The sequence below is a fragment of the Zingiber officinale genome, chromosome 8B (genome assembly GCF_018446385.1).
Source record: "Zingiber officinale cultivar Zhangliang chromosome 8B, Zo_v1.1, whole genome shotgun sequence".
Taxonomy (NCBI): domain Eukaryota; kingdom Viridiplantae; phylum Streptophyta; class Magnoliopsida; order Zingiberales; family Zingiberaceae; genus Zingiber; species Zingiber officinale.
The window spans coordinates 54,274,798-54,301,182 of NC_056001.1; the positions used below are offsets into that span (position 1 = coordinate 54,274,798).

At 41.2% G+C, this 26,385-nt stretch overlaps 2 protein-coding genes across 2 annotated transcripts; both read right to left on the reverse strand.

Moving 5' to 3' along the window:
* Positions 1-4,963: 4,963 nt before the first annotated feature.
* On the reverse strand, positions 4,964-7,188 carry LOC122013841 (probable CCR4-associated factor 1 homolog 11). The gene is made up of 2 exons (XM_042570060.1): positions 6,361-7,188; positions 4,964-5,221 (listed from the first exon to the last, which is right to left on the reverse strand). Exons 1-2 carry the CDS (start codon positions 7,186-7,188, stop codon positions 4,964-4,966), a joined length of 1,086 nt encoding a protein of 361 aa, XP_042425994.1.
* Positions 7,189-13,142: 5,954 nt separating this feature from the next.
* LOC122013842 (probable CCR4-associated factor 1 homolog 11) lies at positions 13,143-14,033 on the reverse strand. The gene has a single exon (XM_042570061.1). It carries the CDS (start codon positions 14,031-14,033, stop codon positions 13,143-13,145), a length of 891 nt encoding a protein of 296 aa, XP_042425995.1.
* Between the last annotated feature and the right edge of the window lie 12,352 nt (positions 14,034-26,385).

Consider the following 26,385-nt stretch of genomic DNA (forward strand, 5'->3'; position numbering starts at 1 on the left):
CCACATCACACCATGATTTGAGATTAAATGAAGGCTGAGTCGATTGATTATCAACATTTTATCTCTCTTTATATTGTTCATGTTCATATTATAATAGCTTATATTAGTATTAGTTTAATGAATATAAAAACAAACAAGTAAGAATTAATACAAGATAATAAAAAATTAATTATGTTGACTTACATTAACTTGAGTCGATTTGTTATCCACAAACTCTCTAGTACCTTATTTTCTTTTATGCATTCGTTCAAAAACCTTAAATTCATAAATTGCTCGTCCCAAATCTTTTTTTTTTTTTTTTTTTTTTACAGTTACTCTCATTGTGCAACTAATACATGCATAGGATGAGATGCATATTCAATTCCATCAAGAAAATCTTTAAGTATTTCAGATTATTTACCAAAATTCTTTCTAGTAATAGTGACCACAATAAGCATGTGTTGGAAATAAAAAAAGACAATTGCTATGAGGCCTAAATTGAATCAACATTGGGTAGTCGTAGTAGCACCCAAAAGAAACAAAAGAATCTCTACAATATTCATGATAACAATTCATTTCAACCTGACAAACTCTAGAAGCCATTTTGCCGATGTAGCAAATTCAGAAGGATTCTTTGAAAACTCAAGTAAATTCAAGCCACCTACCAATCCATTTGAATATCCCATGCACCATTAGTTCATGTACTGTGAACTAAAGAGAGGTATTGAAAGAATATATTTTCACTAATTAAGAATAATGATACAAAGTATATACATCATAAATAGATAAAGATAAGAAAGCATATTCAAAAGTTATCCTAATATTTATGCACCATATATTCCAAGATATCCTAATAATTGCAAGATATCCATATATTCGAAGATATCCATAATAGGCCCCCTCAAGATGGTGGGCTCGTAGAGACACCAATCTTGGAACAAAGAAGATGAAGTCGAGCACGTCAATGCATCAGTTAACTGGTCAGACGACGAGACATGAGAACACAGACTTTACCACTCTGAACCAGTTCATGAACAAAATGACAATCCAAAGCAATGTGCTTCATGTGTGAGTGAAACACTGGATTTACACAGAGATACGTAGCTCCAATATTATGGCAATAAATAGATGCTACAGAGGCCATAGTCTCCACACCCAGTTCATTAAGAAGAGATAGAACCCATTGTAGTTTTGCAACAGTAGAGGAAATGACATGATATTCAGTCTCAGTAGACGACCGAGCAACATAACCCTTCTTTTTGGAGATCTAGGAAATTAGTGTCATGCCCCGGAGGAGTCTCTGTCCAAAGAAATTTCAGCAGCATCTCCCCTGTACGACGGACAATCTGAAACTTTTCTACATGCACTATATACCTCAGCCACATGCGGCTGGAATAATAACACAAATTAAAACAAACACCACGCAGTTTATAAAGATATTCAGCCTCTGGCTGTCACAACCACGCAGTTAAGGAATCAATAACAATAGGACTCTGACTCGAAATCCACCCTATTCCACTACACTCGTAAAGCTCAAATCCAACGAACTCACCTCTTCTGCTGTCCAGGCAGGCACGTAGTAGAATGAAATCCAATATCATATCAAAAATCCATCAAAAAGTATCACCCATACAATATCCATAGGAAAAATCCAAAGACAATACTAAAAACAAAGTCTGATATAGAAAAAGGCCAAATAAAAACAAATAACGAACTAGTAGAGAACTGGCTCTACGTGCAGATGGGGGGCCAGTGACTGGAACTGCTCCGAACAGCTTCAACCTGAAAATATCAACAATGGAGGCGGGGTGAGTCCAACACTCAGCAGGTACAACTGATATGCATAATAAAACAAATAACAGACAACCCTAAACATGCGTACAGTCTCCTGAATACGAAAAGGAATAAATGCAACTGAAATGAAATAAGGAGATAACTGTACTAACCGGAATCAAGGTACAAAGGTAACAGGTCGTCAGACCGAAGAAATCATAATCCTGTATGCATGTCAATCAAATGCATCCATACAAATGCAGCATATAAGTGCAGCAATCACAACAATAAAATGCAATAAATGCATATGGTGACCGTGCACTCGGACATCACTGCTCCTGACAGTGACTGAGTGGATGGAATGTTGTCGGAGTACTCCTGTCCTCTGTCCCCAAATCATAAATGGGGGAGCTCAATGCTCTCATCTCCCGGTACACAATGACGGGGAGGATATCTCTGCCGGCTACCACGCTGAGTCTCCTGACCAACGGAGCCAAACAGAGTCCACCATCTGCCGGCTACCACGCTGCTACACTAAATGCCAACGGAGCCAAACAGAGCGGAACTGACTGCCGGCTACCACGCTGAGTCCTCAGACCAACGGAGCCAAACAGCAGAACCGCCACACACCTGCCTGATATACCACTAATCCATGGGTGGTGGTGGTGTGTGCAGTACATGTAACTGGCGATGGGCTCAACCATAGTGGAGCCGACAATCGCAGCATGCAAACATGATGCATGATACTAAGCATGGCAATCTCATGAATAGCATAGCAAGATCCATACATAAGTAAAAGGTGTACCACAAGTCAATGTATCAGATGGAAGGTACACAAACAGATAGGGTATCATATAAACCCTAGGTCCTGAACATGATGTATCATATGGTTGGGTCACTACCGAAAGCATGTATGGTCAGGTCAATAATAACATGCAGTGCATAATAAATAAACAAACAACATGTAACAGATCATGTAGTGACCAACCGAATCAAAAGGATAACACAATCATTGCTATATGTTAAACACTTTATTATGCATATCAAAAGACATAAGTCAAAGTACCCGCCTCCGAAAATAGAAAGGTCCGATCTCGTCTCGCGTCAAAGTCCTGTGTTAAATCGCACAGTTTAGCTAATTTAATTATAAACAAATAGCTAAACTAATTTCTAATCCACTGACTAGTTAGGGTTAGTTTTATAAACCCCAATCACACAGTTATACAACTTATAAACCTAAATCACCCTATAACCAAATTAATTATGTATCAAGTCGTACCTAGAACATGTATCAAAAATGTGTCAACTAAATCCATAAACCAAATACTTACCTTACCGCTGCGGGATGGGGTTGCTGCCAAAAATCAAAAACACCCCACAATACACCAAACCTCACCAATCCGTGACCTAGATTAGAAGCAAAGAAAAACATGAACTGATATCTAGCCACAAACCTAATTCCACAGCTAGGTATGGCCCTTACCTTCCCAATTCTGCTAGGGCAGATCACAATGAAGACAGAACCACTGTGAAAAGCAAAACTAGGGCACAACTCCTTGTCTTCGGCACTGTCAAACAGAGACACGAGAAGAGAAATTCCGGCCAGCGCTCAGGGACCCAACCTAGGGTTCGGATGCTCGATTTTCGACGGCTCCAGGTGTCCGCGAGAAGAGGAAGGGAGGCTCTGTGAGTTGCAGCGGCGGCGCTGGAAACTCCACAGCAAGGGCTACGGCAGACGAGGCTTCGGCTGGACAGAGGAGAGAAGAATCAGCGTCACTGGAGTCGGGGCAGAGGCTAGGGCACCGGAGATTGGGGTCGGCGTCGGCTTCTGTGGTCGGCGTCGGGTGGCTAGGGCTGAGAATGCTGTCGTCGTGAGGGGCAGGGGATGAGGAAGAAGAGGAGAGAAGTTCGGCTCTGATGTGAGGAGTGTGAAAAGGGCGTCGGCTCCTAGGGCTCAGCGAGAGCACGCGGTGGCCGGCGCTAGGGTTGTACGCTCGAGGAGTAACCGCCGCCGGTGGTTAGGGCAAGGAGATGAAAGGAAGGCGGCGTCGGGCTCGGGTGCTAGGAGGGGGAAGAAACGAAGGATTTAAAGAAAATAAAAAAAAATAAAAGGAAAAAAGAAAAGAAAAATAAAACTTTTCCTTATTAAAACTGGGTAGCCTAAACAGGCTTTTCCGGATCCGATTTTTATCCCCTTCAACTTGTCCGTACGAGCTCTGAAAAATTTCCGAAAAATCTCCAAAAATTCCGAAAAATTCCCTTATTAATATTCGCCTATTTTCCGGTATTTTTCAATTAGGCTGGAACCTAGGAACACAATAAGCACCAGTGGATGTGTGATCATCAATATCACCAGTCCAATCAGCATCATAGTAGACATGCAAAGCGAGAGAGGAGTGTCGTCGGAGAATCAGATTATAAGAGCGTGTATCATTAAGATAGCACAGCAGACACTTAATAGCCCCCAGTGAAGAGATGAGAAAGCATGCACAAACTGAGACAATTTATTAATAGTAAAGGCAATATCTGGTGCAGTAAAAGAGAGATATTGCAAAAGAGATAAAGTAGCCTCCGCAGGAGGGGAGCCATCAGAGAGGTGCAGAGATGCGGACGTGGCCATAGGCGTTTGAATATGTTTCGACTTCGCCATGTTGGTATTGGTAAGAATATCAAGCAGATATTTCTTCTGAGAGAGTCGAAGGCCCCCTTAAGAGAAAACAACTTGAACACTTAGAAAATAAGATAAAGTTCCTAGATCTTTGAAAGAGAACCGAGCACCCAGCTGATTAATGAATCCTTGAAGCACATCAACATTATTCCCTGTAAGAATCATATCATCAACATAGACAAGTAGATAGATACCTCCAGAGTAGAAAATAAATAACGATGTATCTGCAAGAGAGGCCATGATGCTAACACAAATTAAAAAATGATGAAGCGCAGTGTACAAAGTGTGTGGCGCCTGCTTAAGGCCATAAATTGCTTTGTTCAATTTGCAAACATAAGATGGAAAATCAGAGTCAACAAACCCAAGCGGCTGAGCCATATAAAAATAATTATCAAACTGACCCTGAAGAAATGCATTATTCAGTTTCATTTGACGACGACACCACCCTTTGGAAGCAGCACGGGACAAACAAAGGCGGACAGTAGTGGGCTTTGCCACAAGACTGAAAGTGTCAGTATAGTCAAGACCTGGGCACTGATAAAATCACTTAGCAACTAGACGAGTCTTGTAGCAGTCAACATAGCCATCAGACTTTCGCATAAGCCGAAACACCCACTTACAATCAATGACATTTTGAGAGGTATCATATTGGACAAGATCCCAAGTTCCATTACGAAGGAGAGCATCGAACTCCTTAGACATAGTTGCATGCCAGCAGGGATCCTTGAGAGCCACATTATGTGTTGTAGGTTCAGACAGAGTAGCGTCAATGATAGCGGTGAGACCAAAGCGAGGATGAGGCTTGAAGACATTGTTTTTGGAATGTGTTAACCATAGGATGGGTGTTGGTGCTAGGAGTAGGCTAAACTGGAGGAGAAGGTGTGGGTGGAGCTATTGTTGTGGCTAGCACAACAAGCGAAGGTTCAACAAGGAGAGGTTCAGCAGGTGGAGATTCAGCAGGGACTGGCTAGTGAACAACCGGTGGTACGGGACATGGGTTAAAGGAGGAAATAGGTGAAGAATCAGCAGCACGGGAATCCTCGAGAGTCATACTACACAGTGCTTTAGGAAAGAGTCCAGCACTAGAACCACTACTAGCAAAAGGAAACTCATACTCGACAACAATCACATGACGAGAGACAAAAAAATTTCCAGAACAGGACTCCAAGCACAAACAGGCACTCTACGTAAGAGAGTAACCAAGGAAGACACAGGGTGAAGAACGGTGTGCAAGTTTTTGAGAAGCATAGGGACGAAGCCAAGGATAGCAGAGACAACCAAAAATGTGAAGTTTGGAGTGATTTGGCATGGAGCAAAGAGACACTCAAAGGAAGATTTGTAAGAAAGATTGCATTTAGGTAATCGATTAATAAGATAGGTGGCGGTGACAAAGGCAAAGGGCCATAACTGAGTAGGAACATATGCCTAATGAAGAAGCGCAAGATCGATTTTGACAATATATGTATATGATTTTAAAATAAAATTCAGCATCAATTTTAAAATGATGACATCGTCTTCTCTAGCCATTTCTATGCATATTAATAGCCTTTCAAAAGATCAATCATGCATGCAGTGTAGCATGTATTTGAGTATCGTTCAAAATTTGAACAGAGTATGATTATATTTAAGGCAAAGCAAAACAACAAGTACTACTCATGATCCAAAGAATTAATATTGACAATTTGTTTGCAAATCTGCAGACGATCGATGCGACAACATGTAATCTGTACTTAAATACAAAATGATATGATGAAGCAATGGACAATTAATCCTGTGAGCAAATTAAGCTAATGCTGAACCACTATCAACTGTGATAAACCATGAACTCGAACCCAAAAGCCACCGCTAGCTAGTTGGATTACTATATATATATACTATTGTAGTTGGAGGTCAAAGAGTGTTCCCATGTGTTCTGGACGATGGATGAGTTGTGGATTCACATGAGAAGCGATTTGGTAGAACACCTGCCATGTTAATAAGCTATCGGAGCCGGACTGTTGTCGAGAGCCCACTGCTCGCTCAACTCGGACGGTAGAGGCCACCCGCTCCAATCCTCCGTAAAGCCCAGGACAATGCTTGCAAAGGTGCTTCACATCGAACACCCTTTTGCCGAAAAAGAAGTGAACGAGGTGCAAGAACTCACGAACTGTCTTTGGTAATTTGCAGTCGCATGTCAGCATCTTGACTAGGAAGGCGAAGTCATAAGCGCCTTGGAAGGTAACCCAGGAGACGGGAGAAAAATGGCCAAAGGAAAGCAAGCCGGAGGTGGCCAAGTGATGGGCGAATCTGCAAGAGTCGATGCCCCATATTTGATTCTTTTGGAAGTCGATGCCATTAGCCTTGAGCAGCTCGACGGAGGAAGGGGCGAAACGGTCGCGGCTGATGTCGAAGTCGCGGAAATTAAATTCCCACACGTAACGCACACAAGTGCCGTCGCTGTAGATGGCACATGGGAGGTTGCCGGCGGCGTCGGAGAGGGTGAGACCGACCTGGACGATGCGGAGGGCCTCGACGTTGGCGCGGATCAATTCGTAGCGCTGGGGGAGGGTGAGGGTGCAGTAGGGATTTTTGGAAGCGACGACGACGCCAGGATACTCGGTGTCCAATGCGACGAAGGGGTGGAAGGGGACGGCGGAGCGGATAAGGGCGAACTCCTCGTCGAGGTTATGAGCCCACACGGAGCGAACCTCGACTCTGCTGGCGCTGGCAATGGCGGCGGAAGAGGAAATTAGCATATCGTTAACGTTGTTGACGACTGCGACAGCCATGATGATGAGTCTGTTTGATGATATTACAAATACGAAAGTAGTGGAAGCTGGAGATGGAGGAGATGTTAGATTTCGATCGATCGAGTTGGAGTGGAAATTGAAGGGAAGGATCGGAGGAGTTTAAAAGGAAGTCAAAGCGAGAAAATCGCAAACACACTAAACAGAGTTAGTTCCTGCGAAGCGGCGAATTATTAGGATATATATATTATAATTAATGATGCTAAACGAGTTTTATCACGACTTTAAGTCAAGGATAAATCCAACAGCAATTAGCGAGCTCAACTAGGTGTTTAGTATTAATTAATTAATTAATTAAAGTTGTTGCCATCGAATCATTCCTTTTCTTTCTTTAATTAAATTTCACGTGTAATTTCGTCATTATCTGCCTTTTGTGAAATTTCTACTCATTTGTTTTGGTTTTTAAAAAATAAATATTTTAACTCTTAACAATTTTTTTTATAAATCGTACACTTTTTCATTATATTTTTACTTACATATAATTAAAATTTAAATTCATAAATTACTAATATAACATTAATAATTAAAAAATAAACTCATTACATCAAATAAAAGATCTAAATAAAAAAATTATTGATTTTCAAAATTTAAGTTAAAAATTTTTATTTTAATTAAAAAAAAAAAAGAAGGAGAGGGAGCCACTTTCTACCCAAAAAGAGGAGCTTCCCGTCGAAAATGAGGGAGCTCCCTCATTTAAACCATGTCAAGGAGTTTCTATTGTAGATGCTTTGATATAATAGATAAAGGTGAAGCTGAGTACATCTTAGGAGTAAAGATCATTAAAGATTGATCAAAAATGCTTTTGGGTTTGTCTCAAGAGTCTTATATCACTAAGATGCTACAATACTTCAATATGTCAGATTACAATATTGAACAAATACCTACAGTGAAAGGTACTTGATACGATGATGAAAAGAGGCCCCACAGAAGATGTGTCAAAATAGAAAAGAACAATCGACGTGGAGGTCAAAGTAAAGATAGACAAAGCATAGGTCTTCCTACCGGTCGGATATAATATTGTTCGAACGACCATCCATGGAGAGCCTGTGACTGTGGTAAGAGATAAGACGTAAATCCACCGGACCATCGTCCCGGCCGAATGCCATGGCTAGTCGGATGAAAGGCTCTCTAACAACAGAAAGGCCGAATAAAAGAAGATAGCTCTGTTAGTATGACTGAGTGGGGACGTCCTCGCCGAGCATCCTTCGGTCGATGTCTAGTCGGCCTACAGTGGGACCCATCGGCATATCTCATCGTGCCCTTCTGGAGGTTTGTGTAGCAGCCAGATTGTACTTTAGAAGCTTCCAGCCTGTCACATTAGGGATTTGTGTGCTCGCTTAAGGAAAGGTGTATATGGACACTTTTTGACTTGTCTTTTCCTAGGATACTTTAGAAAATGTGCATACACTTGAAAATATGTGCACAAACACTACAGTGGCACTATAAAAAGGAGGGTTCCCATTTACAAGGGGAGGTATGCTCAAGTTTGTTATTCTACACGCTCTAGCTACAATTTTTTATTATTCTCCATTAAGCGAAGGACTGACTTGAGCGTCGGAGGGTCAACACCAGGAACCTCTTCCCAACCTGGCACTAACGCTCTTTGTCTTGCAGGACCGCGTGAAGTCTTCATCCAGTCAATCGCATAGCCACATTCCTAGCCAACCATCTTCTCCACTTTCAAGTAGGATCATATTTGACGTCATCTGTGGAAATTTCACCTGTAGCCGAAATGTGAGGATGGAAGACGCTGGATGACTCACCATTGTGACGCTAACTCAAGAAGATTTGGAGACACTAGTAAGCGCCCGAGCTGGAAAGATGCTGCAGCAATAGCAAGAAGCAACAACTGACTGTCAAGCACCGAGCAACCCAGCAATATCAGCAATCGATCAACAAGCTGACCCAAGAGCCTAAGCGGAAGACCCCGTCGACCATAGGCCTAACAACAGGCTGATTAACGTCTTCCGAGAAGCACCGAATGCATCAATCTCATATCACTGAGCGTTATTCCACACGCCCTTGGAAGAGCAAGGCCGAGCGAAAAGGACACAAGGGTCCTCTTTAGAGGACACGCCTATCTGAGCACCCTGACTCAATGACTATCTTGAGCAGATCGATAGGTACTTCTCTCAAGAGATCTTGGACGACCAACTGTCACCTCACTACAGACCGTTGACGATCGGGGAGTACACGGGGACAACCAACCCCGAGGACCATCTAATCAAGTTCGACAACATGGCCACACTCTACTAGTATACCGATGGAGCCAAGTGTAGGGTATTCCTCAAATGATGTATTTCTTATTAGGTGGATTGTTGATTGTTCACCCCTTGTATATATGATACATTTCTTTTAAATGGATTGATGGTCGTTCACCCTAGATACGTATGTATAGGTGCATACATACGATGCATTTCATTACGAGTGGATTACAGGTCGTTCACGCTCATATATGATGCATCCTTCTCGGGTTGGTTGTAGGCCACTCACATCCTTATACATTTACATTTATACATGATATATTCGTATTAGGTGAATTGTAAGTTGTTTACCTTTATTTATACAATACATCCTTAATGAATATGTTATATATGTGATTCACCAACTTAATCAACTATATTAATTGTTCAATAAAATAAGAGTGAAATGTGGGTAATGCTGAAAAATGAGAAATTCAGGAGAACTAAAGAAATTAATTAAGAATAGAATACAAGATGAATAATATAGAAATATAATTTGTAAATTATGTTGCTCTCTTTAATTATATTTCCATGCACATCTTTTTATCTCCATTTGCACTTTCTGGATCTTCTTATTCTTTGACATCCAGGTTAGTACTGAGATATGTATATAACATTAGTGGAGTACTTCATAGATATATACCTGTAGTTTAGTTAGTTTTTCTCTATATTTTACTGTGACATTATAACAATAGTTCATGTATGGAGAGTGAAGTTAGTATCGTGACAAGCCTAGCTTGTACATGATGTGACATAAAATCCTAAGATATAAAAAGATAAAAATAGTCCTAATAAAAATAAAAAAATTAACAAACAAAAATTTGAAGCATCCGAAAACGTCTTAAACAGTATTTTTTAAAGCATGAGATTAGATTATTACGAATTTCACCTATTAATCACTTGTATACCTTTAAAGGAGTTTCGATTTGAGTGGTTTAAGGTCACATGATTACATCCGAACCAAAAAAAAACCTTTATGATCTATTAGAGTTTGAATCCTCCTGCATGCATTGCGTTCTATCCCATGTATGAGTGTGACACCTAGTGGCGTAGCCAGGATTTTAAACTAAGAGGGGCTATTTTTAAAAATTTCAAACATGAGTACTGGTTGATTTTCACAATTTAAAATCTAATTTTAAATTTAAGGAGCTAAAAATGATGTTAAACTTAAAATTTTCGACCATAGCTCTAAGTTCTAATTGAAACAACGATCCGCCAATCTCGAAAGCTTATTTATGCCTTAGATTTGAAAAATCATTTGTGATATCGCTTTCTCATAATATTTAGCATTCCTATAGCGATGATGGCGTATGACACGACGAAGGTTGCAGTATGTAGAGAGAAAAAAATGTAAGATAAAATTTTCTCAAAATTACCATAATTCATTTTAAATCGATCTAACTCGTTTAAACTTTAAATTTGCTTCGGTCATAACTCAACCAAATCAATACAACAACAACAACAACCAAGCCTTTTCCCACTAGGTGGAGTCGGCTGTATGAATCCTTTTACGCCATTGAGCTCTATCTCCTATTATATCATCATCTATATTTAAATAAATTTTATCTTGTTTTATTGCTGCTAACCAAGTCTTTTTTGGTCTTCTTCTTCCTCGTTTGATATGCATGTTTATTATAGTTTCACATCGCCTAACTGGAGCATTTATTGATCGTCTAAGTACATGTCTATACCATCTTAAACGTGTCTCTCAGAGTTTTTCCTTAATAGATGCAACTCCGACTTTCTCTCTAATGCTCTCATTTCTTATATTGTCCATCTTCGTATGTCCACACATCTACCTTAACATCCTCATCTTTGCAACTCTCATTTTCTGCTCATGTGCTCGAGTTATAGCCCAACATTCAGCTCCATATAACATAGCAGGTCTAACTGCGATTTTATAGAACTTACCTTTAAGTTTAAGAGGTACTTTACAGTCACATAAAACACTCGACGCTCCTCTCTATTTTACTCATCCTGCTTGTATTCTATGTAAGATATCTCTCTCAATCCCTCCATCATTTTATAAAAATAATCCTAAATATTTAAATCTCTCAGTTCCGGGCAACTCGTCCTCTCCTATCTTAACAATTGTTTCATTACTTCTAATATTGCTAAACTTAAATTCTATATATTCTGTCTTTAATCTACTAACCTTAAAACCTTTCTCATCTAGTGTTTCCCTCCAAGATTCTAGCTTAGCATTTACTCCTTCATGTGTCTCATCTAACAAAATATATCATCTGCAAACAACATGCACCACGGTACTATGTCTAACTCAACCAAATCAATGCCGATTTAAATCAACGTAATCATTATCTGTGTGCCTATCTGTTGGATTTAGTTTAAATCCGATCCAATTTTAATTTAGCGCTCTCACTTTGTGTTCTACATTTAATTTATCCATTTACTATTATATATTTTAATTTAATATTAACATTCCAAGTGACGATATTTTTTTTTATAAAAGTGGTACCAATGGATAGCTTAGGCCAAGAGTTTTCTAAATATGTGACCAATTTCAATCTTCCAATGACAAACGATGGTGAATCAATCGATCAAAATAGCGGTGAGGACTTTTCAAATATATACTATTAATATTTTTTTTTTTTGAAAATTCCAGAGGGGGCGGTCGCACCCTCTCCTCATAATGTAGCTACGCCCCCCTCTCATGTTCTCTCATTGGTCATCCTTCCCTTGTCCCAGTAGGTGAGCAAAGCACCGCTCAACTATGTAACATTAACTCCATTCACTAAAATAGTTACTATAAATTATAAAATCCTATAGACTATCAATAAAAGGAAAAAAAAAACCGCTCTCTCATGTAACAACACCAACACTATTCATTAAAATAGTTACTCTAAATTCTAAAGCCTTAGAGGGTACTATAACTATCAATAAAAGGAAAAAATCATTTATTTTAATTGTTAAGAAAGTTAAATTTCCTTCATCATACCAAGTGTCTTATAGCTTGATTTAAATCTATGCCATAAATTAGTTCTTCGAAAAATCAAGAAAAATGGTTCCGATACAAGTAAATAATAACCAAATCAAACCTCTTTCCAAACTAAAATTCATGTAGCATTCGTCCAGACAAAAAAGTTAATATATAACGTTGTGAAGAGTGGAAAAAAAATGAAATCAGGCTCAACATGATAATTTACCATTATCAAAGAAAACAAATTTTTATCATTTCTATTCTTCAACAAATAAAGCCAAATATTTTGAGCTCTTATTATTACGATTAATAAGATCCTAACCATATATTCGTACGTCATCAATTTTAAAATGATGACATCGTCATTTCTAGCCATTTCTATGCACATATTAATAGCCTTGCAAAAGATCAATCATGCATGCAGTGTAGCATGTATTTGAGTATCGTTCAGAATTTGAATAGAGTATGATCCACAGAACACTACACTAGGGGATGATTATATATATTTAAGTCAAAATAAAACAACAAGTACTACGCATGATCCAAAGAATTAATATTGACAATTTGTTTGCATATCTGCTGACGATGCGACAACATGTAATCTGTACTTAAATACAAAACGATACGATGAAGCAATGGCCAATTAATCTCGTGGACAAATTAAGCTAATGCTGAACGACTATCAACTATGATAAACCATGTACTCTAATGCAGAACTCAAAAACCTCCGCTAGCTGGATTACTATATGTATATACTATTGAAGCTGGAGGTCAAAGAGTGTTCCCATGTGTTCTGGACGATGGATGAGTTGTGGATTCACACGAGAAGCGATTTGGTAGAACACCTGCCATGTTAATAAGCTATCGGAGCCGGACTGATGTCGACAGCCCACTGCTCGCTCAACTCGGACGGTAGAAGCCACCCGCTCCAATCCTCCGTAAAGGCCAGGACAATGCTTGCAAAGGTGCTTCACATCGAACACCCTTTTGCCGAAAAAGAAGTGAACGAGGTGCAAGAACTCATGAATGGTCTTTGGTAATTTGCAGTCGCATGCGAGCATCTTCACTAGGAAGGCGAAGTCATAGGCGCCTTGGAAGGTAACCCAGGAGACGGGAGAAAAATGGCCAAAGGAAAGCAAGCCGGAGGTGGCCAAGTGGTGGGCGAATCTGCAAGAGTCGATGCCCCATATTTGATTCTTTTGGAAGTCGATGCCATTAGCCTTTAGCAGCTCGACGGAGGAAGGGGCGTAACGGTCGCGGCTGATGTCGAAGTCGCGGAAATTAAATTCCCACACGAAACGCACACAAGTGCCGTCGCTGTAGATGGCACATGGGAGGTTGCCGGCGGCGTCGGAGAGGGTGAGACCGACCTGGACGATGCGGAGGGCCTCGACGTTGGCGCGGATCAATTCGTAGCGCTGGGGGAGGGTGAGGGTGCAGTAGGGATTTTTGGAAGCGACGACGACGCCAGGATACTCGGTGTCCAATGCGACGAAGGGGTGGAAGGGGACGGCGGAGCGGATAAGGGCGAACTCCTCGTCGAGGTTATGAGCCCACACGGAGCGAACCTCGACTCTGCTGGCGCTGGCGCTGGCGGCGGAAGAGGAAATTAGCATATCGTTATTGTTGACGATTGCGACAGCCATGATGAAGAGTCTGTTTGATGATATTAAAAATACGTTCGAGGAGATGTTAGATTTCGATCGATCGATCAAGTTGGAGTGGAAATTGAAGGGAAGGATCGGAGGAGTTTAAAAGGAAATCAAAGCGAGAAAATCGCAAACACACTAAACAGAGTTAGTTCCTGCGAAGCGGCGAATTATTAGGATATATATATATTATAATTAATGATGCTAAACGAGCTTAATCAGGACTTTAAGGCAAGGATAAATCCAGCAGCAATTAGCGAGCTCAACTAGGTGTTTAGTATTAATTAATTAAAGTTGTTGCCATCGAATCATTCATTTTCTTTATTTAATTAAATTTCACGTGTAATTTCGTCATTATTTGCCTTTTGTGAAATTTCTACTCATTTGTTTTGGTTTGAAATTTTTTTTAAATAATAAATATTTTAACTCTCAACAATTTTTTTATAAATCATACAATTTTTTTCATTATATTTTCACTTACATATAATGAAAATCTAAATTCATAAATTACTAATATAGAATAACATTAATAATTAAAAAAATAAATTCATTACATCAAATAAAAGATCTAAATAAAAAAATAATTGATTTTTAAAATTTAAGTTAAAAATTCTTATTTTAATTAAAAAAAGGAAGGAGAGGGAGTCACTTTCTACCCAAAAAGAGGAGCTTCCTGTCCAAAATGAGGGAGCTCCCTCGTTTTAAACCATGTCAAGGAGTTTCTATTGTAGATGCTTTAAAAGTACTAGTACTAGAAGAGTTTTTTTGTCAAAATGGGGCGGAGATTGGATTTTTAAAAATTGGGTAAAAGTTAAGACAGCAACTCTAGTTTTTTAAAAAATCAACTATATTTTAGTTTAAGTTTTTTTTTTATGAAAAGTGAATCCCATCCCACCAGCAATTAAAGCAATGTTGCATCAATATTTATAGTAATTATGATTTTGTAGCTAGTACTCCTAATTTAAGACTTAGATGGGAAATATACATGGGATATAATAATAATAATAATAATAATAATAATAATAATAGTGTAATCGAAGGCAATTGAATAATTACGAATGAGTTTATTAGTAGGGTAAGATACCTTTTCATAAATAAAATAAAATAAAATAAAACATCATCCGTGATTTAGAAAAAATCGGATGCCCTTATCATTGTTGTTGGTAGGCTTACTCGCTCCCATCGGGATGGATAGTTAGCTAGTGTATGGTGGTGTTGCCACCATAAGGTCTGGGAATCAAATTTTAGCCAGAAGCCAAGTGTCTGTCCTCCTCATGTGTTATTCAAGTGCTGAAGTAACTACTCGTAATTTATCTCTTCCGTATTGAACTAAGGACGGACTAATGAAGGTGCTGGTAAGGCTTAAATGAACTAAGCATTGGTGAACGAGCTTAGTGTTTGACTTGGTAAAAAAGGAGGTGTGACTTTGATTAATGTACCATCCAAAGCACCTAAACAACCTTGTCATTTAAATATTTTGAGAAAACAATAAATAAGGTGGTTTTCCCCCAATAAATTATAATTTTAATAAATACAAATGTAAAGTACCTTAAAACACAACCAACGATCATCTTGACAATCTTTAGTAATAGGAACTTGTTTTTTAAGCAAAATGGAATGTGATTTCAAGATTGCTAGAAGTCAACTATTAAAATGATAACAGATAGTTTCTCCACTTCTTAAAAATAATAAACTCATAGTCCAATTTTTTTGTGGTGAGCCAAAACATACACAAACATAGCAACTACTTCTGGTATAGATATATTTTTGGTGTCTTTTAAATCTCCAATATCTCTTACCATCTCACATAATATTTCAAAAGCGCATCTATCCATTCGAAGTTCACTAATACAAGCAATATCAAATTCTTGAGTGAGTCTAAACACCCAATTCATTCTCTCAAGCGTTTTCTCATCTTTGGTTTTAAGTGGAGGTCTCATAACATGCAAATGTAACAACAACAATTGGTACCACATAGCATATACAACACTGAACACATTCACCATTGATGCTATAATCTGAATATTTCGAATGATTTTGCATCTTCTACTAGCAGTATGAATACATGCCATTATATTCTACATAACAATAAAGATATATTAACACAAGAGAATAAGAAAACTCACTTAATTCAATCTCTATCTCACTCATTTTGAATATATCCATTATGTATTTGATAAAATTAGAAAAAAATGCAATCTATAATGACAATATCATAACAAAAAGTCAATCTATTTTCAAAAGATATTGTCATTATTAATTTAATTCAAGTTGATCTCTTGGTTTATAGGTTGTAGCAATCTCAGAATTGAAAATATTTCATTATTAGTTCTGGTTTTACTAATCACTCACAGCTTGGATTAAGATTTGTAATGAATAAAAGGAACGGTGAATATCCAGAATGTAAAACAAAAGAATGTTTTGTTTTAAAACAAAACTAATGGCTACTATACTTGAGTATCCAGAAACAAAACTACACTAATGGCTACTATACTTGAGCATCATCAGCAACAATTTTGAAACCTTTAAAAAATTCTTGAAACCATAACATCCTTAAACACCATGAAACCCAACTTAATCCAATCCTAATTCCAATCCCAAAAAATGAATAAAAAAAATGGATGATCCTTGCCATTACTGAAGAAGTGAACATGGCAATGGCTACGTTGCTGCTTAGTGGGGTAGCGACCGCTCAGGAGGTAGCCTCGCCAGCTCATCAGCAGTGAGACCGTCGTCCACTTTTTTTTTGTGGAATAGGAAATAAAGGTTTAGGGTTAAGGGTTACTTTGAGCTTCCTAGCTTGCTATGAAGTGCCGCGGCAGGGGAGGAAGACGAAGTCGAAGAGGAGGCTGCGATGGACGCAATTGAAGAGCCTACGCTATCGTCGAAGAGGTGGCGATGACTTGTGCCAACACCATTGTCACAGAGAAGTTGGGCTTAGGGCAAAAAAAAAGTTTTTGTTGGGAAAAAAAAGGTCGCTCAAAGGGTTAAGAATCAGGAATCAATTCTACACCCATGTGTTTAATTGGGTTTTGGTCATTCCAAATTATTTAGGAATGATACTAAAATTTTTATTACCAAACCCATTAACCAAACATCCTAAATTACTATCATTCAATTCCCTCATTCCTAAACTCACCAACCAAACACCACCTAAATGTTCTAGGGTACAAAATTCCGACTTTTGGTGTGCCTTTCAAATATCAAAAAAAATTCTTTTTACATTAGTTAGGTGAGATTCTTTAGCATAGGTTTGGTATCTAGCATACATACTAACTTCAAATAAAATATCAGGTCGACTTGTAGTTAAGTATAAAAGGCTGCCTATGACATGTTAGAATTTGAGGGATGTCCTAAAGCAATCGTCTTACAATTTTTTCTATTTATTTGATAAGCATATATTCACTATTTGAGTGCATATTATATGTCTGATGGTCTTAAACTCATTTACTGAATATTCGTAATATAATTCATAGCATGAGATCATTTATGATTGAATCACAACTAGTGATTATCTTTACATGTGCAATTATGAATATATTAAAATTTTCCTAGCCGTCGAATTGATGTATTCAGACATCATCAATTCTTAAGACTAGCATGAGTTATACTCCTTGGTTCATCCAAGCAGCTATTTTCTCACTTGCACTCGTACTCCTTGGTTTACCATAACCAGTATCCTCTCCTCGACGAGAGGATCTCGAGGATGTAAAGAAACCCTCGGATTGATCCTTGGCCGGGCGCCAGATATGATGCCCTAGTTCCCTCCTTGCGTTTTCGCCCGAGCTGCCGTCGCACGCGAGAGAGAAGAGAGGCAAAGATTTAGGGCACGGGGAAAATACCTAGGTTCCTCTCTTATCTCCCTTTAATACCTAAATATTTCTGGTATCAACTACTACTTAAATTATTTCCGCTCTTTCCTTAATCAGCACGGCCCGCTTGGGCGCTTGTCTATCGCGCTTCGCTTAAGTCTTGGACCGGGTCGGAGGTCGCGGGTTTGAACCTCGGCCGAACCTCTTTATTTTTTGCAACTTCTTTCTTTTGGTAAAAATATCAAACGAACTCCGAAAATTACATAAAAATACTCTAAAAATTTCTAAAAATCTCTAGAATATTTCTAAAGCATTTCTAAATATTTTTAAGTACTATTAGGACTCGTAATGAGAAAATTTGGGTTGTTACAATATTAGTTACATTATCTCACCTCTCATCCAACTCGGTATGGCTGCAGGTGTTTGGCGCTCCAATCGCCACCCGTTCTCGTCTTCCAGATAATAAGCCCCCGAGCGGAGCTTTTCCATAACCTTGAATGGCCCAGCCCATGGGGCCTCCAACTTGGTGACGTCGCCGACCGACTTGACTTTCTTCCAAATGAAGTCACTGACCTGAAATGATCTGGGTACCACTCGCCTGTTGTAGTTCCATTTCATTCTTTGTCGATATGCCATCAACCGGACGGCTGCCTTGGCTCGCGTCTTGTCTACCAGGTCTAGCTCACTCCAATTGCCTTTGTTCGGCGTTGTTCTCGCTGTAGCGCCGGATCCGGCCGGACTCTATTCCGACTTTGACCGGAACGACAACTTCTCCTCCGTATACCAAGTGGAACGAGGTGACCCCCGTCCCTTCCTTAGGCGTTGTGCAGATCACCCACAACACACCCGACAGCTCATCCAACCAACTTTCCCCTTCATGATCGAGCTGAGCTCGAAGGATCCGTAAGATTTCCCAATTCGCTACCTCGACTTGCTCGTTACTCTGCGGGTATGCCATAGAGGTGAAGGCTTGTTGGATGTCGTACCCCTTGCACCATTCCTTCAGTTGCTGACCTAAGAATTGCCTCCCGTTGTCCGAAATGAGTCGACGGGGAATGCCGAACCGACAGATGATATCCTGCTAGATGAACTTCATGACCATCTGCTCTGTTATCTTTGCTAACGGCTCGGCCTCGACCCACTTGGAAAAATAGTCAACTGCCACTAGTAAGAATTTTTGCTGCCCTGGTGCCATAGGAAACGACCCTACGATGTCCATGCCCCATTGGTCGAATGGGCAGGACACGATGGAGGACTTCATCTCTTCCGTCGGGCAATGCGAGAAGCTATGGTATTTTTGGCAGGACAGGCACATGCTGACTATCCGAGCGGCGTCCACCTAGAGTGTCATCCAAAAATACCCGGCTAAAAGGACCTTTCTTGCTAATGAGCAGCCGCTCGGATGTCCTCCGCAGGACCCTTGATGCACCTCTTGTAGTATATAGTCGACGTCTTCCGGACCGACGCACTTAAGTAAAGGCCAGAAGAATGCTTTCTTATAAAGCTGTTCTCCGATCAGGACGAAACGACCAACCCTTCTTCGAAGCATATGCGTATCCTCCCGATCGGAGGGTGTGGCCCCGACTTCAAGAATTCCATTATGATCGTCCGCCAGTCATGTGGAAAGTTGAGCCCTTCCATCCTATCTACGTGAGCTACTAGGGCTACCTGTTCGACCGATTGCTGAATGACGACTGGTGATATGGAATTGGCGAGCTTAGCTAAATCATCAGCAGCTTGATTTTCTGATCGGGGAATCTTTTGTATGATCACTTGTAACGCCCGAAAATTCTCAAAACTATTTTAGAATTATTCTATGATTTTTCTGGAATTTTTAGATATTTTTCCGGAATTTTCCGAGTATCGGAAGTAGCAAAAACAATTAGAACCGCAAAATAGCTTAGGCGGGAATCGAACCCGAGACCTATGGTTTCGGGATAATGTTAGTAACCGGTTGAACCCAGCAGGGCCGTGCTGAAAGGAAAGGGGATCATGTATATTTATAGTTGGGTTGGCCGAATTAATCACTTGATTTAATAGGAAGATTAATAGGGTGAAGAGTTAATTTGGTTTTATTTTCACCGTGACCTATTCCTCTTCCAAAACTTCACCGCCGCCCACACCTTCTCCTCCTCCTCTCTCGGCACCCAAGCCCCAGGACCATCGGTTCACCTTCCGGCAACGACTCCAACACGAAAGAGGTTCTTCTCCGCGAGAGGAACGCGAAGACGTGATCGGATCGTCGAGAGGATCACCTCCACCGGAACTCTAGCGAATAGAATCGTAAGAAATTACGATCAAGAGGTAAGAAACCCCTCACCTGCGGTATAATAGCTCCGTTTGGATTTCCTATGCATTAGATTGGTAATATGCAGATTGTTGTGGACATGTAGGGTGTTTTAACCCTCCTCTCAGATTTAGGGATTTAGTGGAGCACCTTTAGATGGGCCGGACACGTTTACCCTCTTCAGTTGGGGTTGTAGACGTTGTCGGGTGCCTAACGGTGATCTCCCTAATAACGAGGAGAGTTGGGGTACACTAAGTGTTCGACAAAATAGCTAGATCAGTAAAAATGCAGCTTAGGCATTTGGATAGTACAGTTAAATGCATTAGAAGCGTTTAAAACAGTAACTCAGTTTATTTTAGCTATATGGGACTACGGTCCAATGGGTGGGCTCCCACAGTCGCCTCTAGGTTCAGATAACCTAGAAACAGCATGTTATATCAGTTAGCTATAGATATCAGTATTTTATTTTCAGTGGCACTGTACTGGATTAGATATCCATTGGGTTGGACTCCCACAGTCGTCCCTAGGTTCAGATAGCCTAGACAACCCTGCTAAATTCGGGACTTGCAACCCCAGGTCTAGTAGGGATGCGCGCACAGCAAGTACAGTTGCCGGGCCCAACAGCATGTTTAGTATTTTCACCTATTATGTATTAGATTTCAAAACTCAAAATCAATTATGCTAGTTGAGTTTGTTTCCAGTTACAGATTTAGTTTCAGTTAGTTTAGCTTATGTTCAGTTCAGTGCTTTTATTGCTTGCTACGATATGATTCAGTGCTCATGCCATGCCTATGTGTTATGCTATATGATTTCAGTATACCATGACTTAGCAAGTTCAGTGCATATTTTCAAATAGCATGCTTTAAAAACCATATTGCACCGAATGCATGTTTTTGTGAGGTAGATGGTTTCTTACTAAGCTTGTTAGCTTACAGATACTACTTTTCTTATACTGCAGATAAAGGTAAAGGAAAAGTGGACTAGCAGTGGAGGCTGGAGGTTAATGCAGATGAGGAAGTGTGTGTATGGAACTGGAATCAAAGATCCTTGGGGGATTGAGCAAGTTTAAACGATTGGATTTTTAATATTTCTGTGTTATGCACTTTCAGTTATTAAATGCCATAAATCAGTAGACCATGTTTATATTCAGTTTAGAATGCTAGTTTTATGTCATTAGAATATGTTCTATAGATTTTAGAAGTGTTGTGTGAGGTTTTGGCACGCCAAAGTGCTGAAATCCGAGTCTCCGGGTGAAATCAGACTCTGATCGGTCTCCCGACCGATCAGGGCCTGGCTGTGTCACTGGATCGGTCAGCCGACCGATCCAGCGCAATACAGTAGCGATCCCAGCGTCTCCAGGTGCCTGGATCGGTCAGCCGACCGATCCAGACGTACCTGGATCGGTCTCACCGACCGATCCAGACGTACCTGGATCGGTCTCACCGACCGATCAGTGAGTAGCTGGATCGGTCGGCAGACCGATCCAGCCAGCGTTCGAGTGGGTGTCAGTAGATCGGTCCGCCGACCGATCCAGAGACTTCTACCGTGCCAGTATCAAGCTGGATCGATCCCGTGATTGATCCGACAGCCCAATTGATCTGTGGATCAATTGAAATGCCTGATTACAGCTAGCAGGTCATTCGGGAGCCATAGGTTGTCTCCCCTAGCAAGTGTACAACTCCTAGGTACACCCAGAGCATTATGTTTTGATCAGTTTAGTAGAAAAATTTTAATTAGCCCAGCTTTCCGCACAGTATAGTTTAGCATTATTGTGACGATTCGCCTTACAGCCTAGTAGTAGAAGGTGGGTCGTTACATCACTTCTTCGAAATTTCCCTTTAGCCTTTCAAATGCCTCGACGTAGAATCTAAGCCTTGGATTGCTTATCTAAAAGTTTCCGGCAAGTTGCTGAGCGGCTAGTTGAGAATCTGAGTGGATCAAAACCTTAACTGCTCCCACATGCTGAGCGGCCTGTAAGCCGGCTATGAGGGTCTCATACTCGGCCTCATTATTGGTGGTCTGATAGTCTAGCTGGACGGCCAGATGCATCCGTTCGTCCCGAGGAGAAACTAGAAGTACACCAATACCACCTCCTTGCCGAGTGGACGATCTGTTCACATATATCTGCCACGTGGCCTCCGACTCAGGGGTTTGTACTTCGGTGATGAAATCTGCCAAAGATTGCGCCTTAATAACAGTTTGGGGTTAATACTGGATGTCGAATTCACTAAGCTCTGTTGTCTACTTGATTAACCGTCCGGAGGCTTCCGGGTTGAGGAGGGCTCCTCCCAGGGGACTGTTGGTTCTCACAATGATAGTGTGTGCGAGGAAGTATGGGCGAAGCCTCTGAGCGGCCAGTATTAATGTGAATGCGAGCTTTTCGAGGCCGGTGTAGCGAGATTTAGTGTCTTTCAATATATGGCTCAAGAAGTATACAGGCTGCTCCTCGCCGTTCGGCCTTACAAGAGCCGAGCCGATCACATGCTCAGTCGAGGATAGGTAGATCCTTAGGGGTTCACCAGCAACCGGTTTGGCGAGCACAGGCAAAGAATTGAGATAAGACTTGAGTTCTTCGAACGCCCGATCACATTCTTCATCTCATTGAAACTTTGTAGCTCGGCGCAGGATTTTGAAAAAGGGCAAGCTCCGGTCGACAGATTTTGAGATGAACCTCGATAAAGCTGTTATCCGTCCGGTAAGACGTTGGGCTTCTTTCAGATTTCTTGGAGGCATCATATCTTGGAGTGCCTTTACTTTGCTGGGGTTAGCCTTAATCCCTCGCTCTGTGACTATATATCCCAAGAAACGTCCGCTCTTTGCGCCGAACAGACACTTCTGGGGATTCAACTTACGTTCGGAGGGTCTGACAGGTCTCCTTGATATCTGCGCAAAGATCAGTAGCTCGGAAGGATTTAATTAGGATATCGTCGACGTATACCTCCATATTGCGGCTGATCTGCCTCCTGAACACTTTGTTCATGAGCCGCTGGTAGGTAGCTGATAACCATGATTTTACAGCATTATTTTGATTCATTTATGCATGGTTTTGATGTTGGTTTCATAGTTTAAATCATAGTTACGTTACATTTTTGTGCATTGCATAGATTTTGGACTTAATTGCAAATTATATTATTTTTGGTGTTATTTGATGCTAATATTTGATTCTTATTTTGTAGGCATCAAAGGATCTTAGATTTGGATCTATTTGGACCGGAATTGGGCTCGAATCGGAGTTCAAAAGACAAGATCAAGCTTTGGGTCGATTTGGGCTGTTTATCAAGAATAGGACAGATCTGAACCATCCGTTGAAGATCTGGCCGATCCAACCTAATGGGGAGCAGATCTAAGCCATTGATGAAGATCCAGAAGTTTTGATCCAGATCTGAGTTCATCCAGCCATTGATCCAGCCGGATTAATCTGGTCCGTTCATTGAAGATCGGCAGATCTGGGCCATCCAGTGATGATCTGATCGATCCGACCTACGGGAGGGTAGATCCAGACCCTAGAGCAAGATCAATACCTTCAGATCGGATTTTGGGCAAACTTTCACCGTTGATTTAGCTCCAAATTGATCCCAGCCGTCCGTTCAGATCTGGAACAGATTCAAAACAGAAGCTACAGTGTTCTTTCTGCTTCGTCGATCCTCCACAGCACAGTAGCTTCGTCCCGGCGCGGTTTTCTCCGGATTTCGGCCCCTTTCTCTTCTCCGATCATTCTCCCGAGCTTCAACCTCGGTGAAGGACGTCACAGAAGCTTCATCCCGATTCTCTGGAACCGATTTGGGTGTTCCCTCCGGCACAATCTCCATTTCTTCGATACCTCTGTTCACCTCAGATTTGGAGGTGTTCTTCCAAATCTGAGCTCCGATTCCCATCAGAAACGCTAGGCGGTGGTCCTCCGGCGTTGTTGAGCTTCATCCGACCACAATTCGCAATCCGTAGCTCCCATTCTAGATTCAGAGGTCAAGGATGGCAGATTTCCAGATTTTCGGCATTTTCTTGGGTTCGGGTTGTTTCCAGCGTGTCGGGGGTGGTCCGCTGGCACTTGTGAGCATTACTCGAATTGATTTGCAGCTTAGATGCTCCACTGAGGTCCGAAATTGGGTGGTCTCGATTTTGGCCTCTTGTGTGACGGCTTGAGTGTGAAGTTTGGTCGATCCCCGGGGTGTCACTGCCTGGGGTTAACGTCTCCGCTATGCACTTTCCATCTGTGTACCTGCATTTACCTCCCTCCATATCCGTGGGACCGGCTCTAGGGGGGCCGCTGATGTGGCGGTTCCACATTTTTTTTGAGTGTGAAGTTTGGTGAGATTGATTGTGAGATTGGATTGGTTAGGGTTTAGTTCACTTTTATTATTGTTTTGTAACTTAGAACAGATTACTTTTATGTTTTGTTATATTTTTATGCAAGTAGTTAGCATTTCTTTCCTTGTTGAAGCTTAGTTTAATTTTAATTTGTTGCTTGGTTAAGTGTTTAGAGTTTAAATTCAAGCTAGAGTTTTAATTGGTGTTGTAGATCAGATTTATTTGCATCTTGTATTTCATTCCTTAGTTTAAGTGTGTCAATAATTTAATCTCAATGTAGGAGTGACAATGCGTTAAGATTTAATTATTGGCACATAGGTAGGTTTTATTTGTGCATTAGATTAATTTCTTTACTGCTGTGTTTTCCTTTGTAGATTTAAATTCAAGCTTTAAAATCTCCATTTATATGTTAAAACCCCAAAAATAGGAATAAAAAAAGACAATCCTAAATTACATTCTACTGTTTGTTCCTCGGGATCGATCCTGGGCTCGTTACTACAACGTTATTGTGAAATTAAGGGGTTCAGTGAAATATATATTTATATAATTTGATAAGCGGATGTGACAAGATTCTACGCTTATCAGTAGCTCCCGTATTTTTCAGTCCAAACGACATAACGTTATAACAATACGTGTCATCCGCTGTTATGAAACTGACCTTCTCTTGGTCTTCTTTGGCGAGCGGCACCTGGTGATACCCCTGATACGCGTCCAACATGCATATTAATTCACATCCGGTCGTGGAGTCCATTATTTGGTCGATCCTGGGTAGGGGATAGAAGTCCTTCGGGCACACTTTGTTCAAGTCCCGAAAGTCGATGCAGACCCTCCATTTGTTGTTCGGCTTGGAGACGAGTACTACGTTCGCTAGCCAGCTCGGAAACTGGACTTCTCGTATATGGCCGACCTCCAACAGCTTCTCGACCTCCGCCCGGATAATCTGGTTTTGCTCGGTGCTGAAATCTCTCTTTCTTTACTTTACTGGCCGGGCATCTGATAGGACATGGAGCTCATGTTGCGCGACGCTTGGGGATGCCGGGCAGCTCGTGCGTTGACCACACGAAGACATCATGGTTCTACTGTAGGCAGCTGATCAACTCGGCTTTCTGATCGGCTTCCAGATCAGATGCTATGAAAGTTGTCACCTCTGGTCGGCCAGGATGTATCTGTACTTCCTCCTTTTCTTCATAAACTAAGGCAGGAGGTTTTTCGTATTTACCTCGATTTGCGGGGTCTTCCGGACAGACCTAACCTCCGTTTTGACCATCTCTACGTAACATCGCTGAGCCGCCAGCTAGTCCCCCTTCACTTCTCCTACTCGATCCTCGACCGGGAATTTGATCTTTTGGCAAAAAGTTGAGACGACCGCGTGGAACTCATTGAGGGTCGGCCGGCCTAGAATGACATTATATTCTGAGAGGGCCTCCACTACGATGAGGTTAGTTACTCTTGTCCTTCGAAGGGGCCCCTCTCCGAGTGACACGGCCAATTTGATCTGGTCGAGCAGCTGGACCTCGTTGCCCGTGAACCCGTATAGGGGGGTTGTCATTGGAAGAAGCTGGGCGCGATCGATCTAGAGTTGGTCGAACGCCTTCTTGAAGATGATGTTGACCGAACTCCCTGTGTCAATGAAGATGCGATGAATAGTATAATTCACTATTACCGCTTGGATGATGAGGGCATCGTCGTGCGACACTTCAATTCCCTCGAGATCCCTGAGGTCGAAACTGATCTCGGGCCCGCTCGCCTTTTACTGGCTGCAACCGATGGCATGGATCTCTAACCGCCGGGCGTGTGACTTGCGGGCTCGGTTGGAGTCTCCGTCGGTTGGTCCTCCCGCTATAATGTTGATCTCCCCTCGAGCGGCGTTGCTCCTGTTTTCTTCCTCCCGAGCGGAGTGTCTTTCTTGCTCGTGCGAGGCTCGGGGTCGATCGCTACTCCTGGG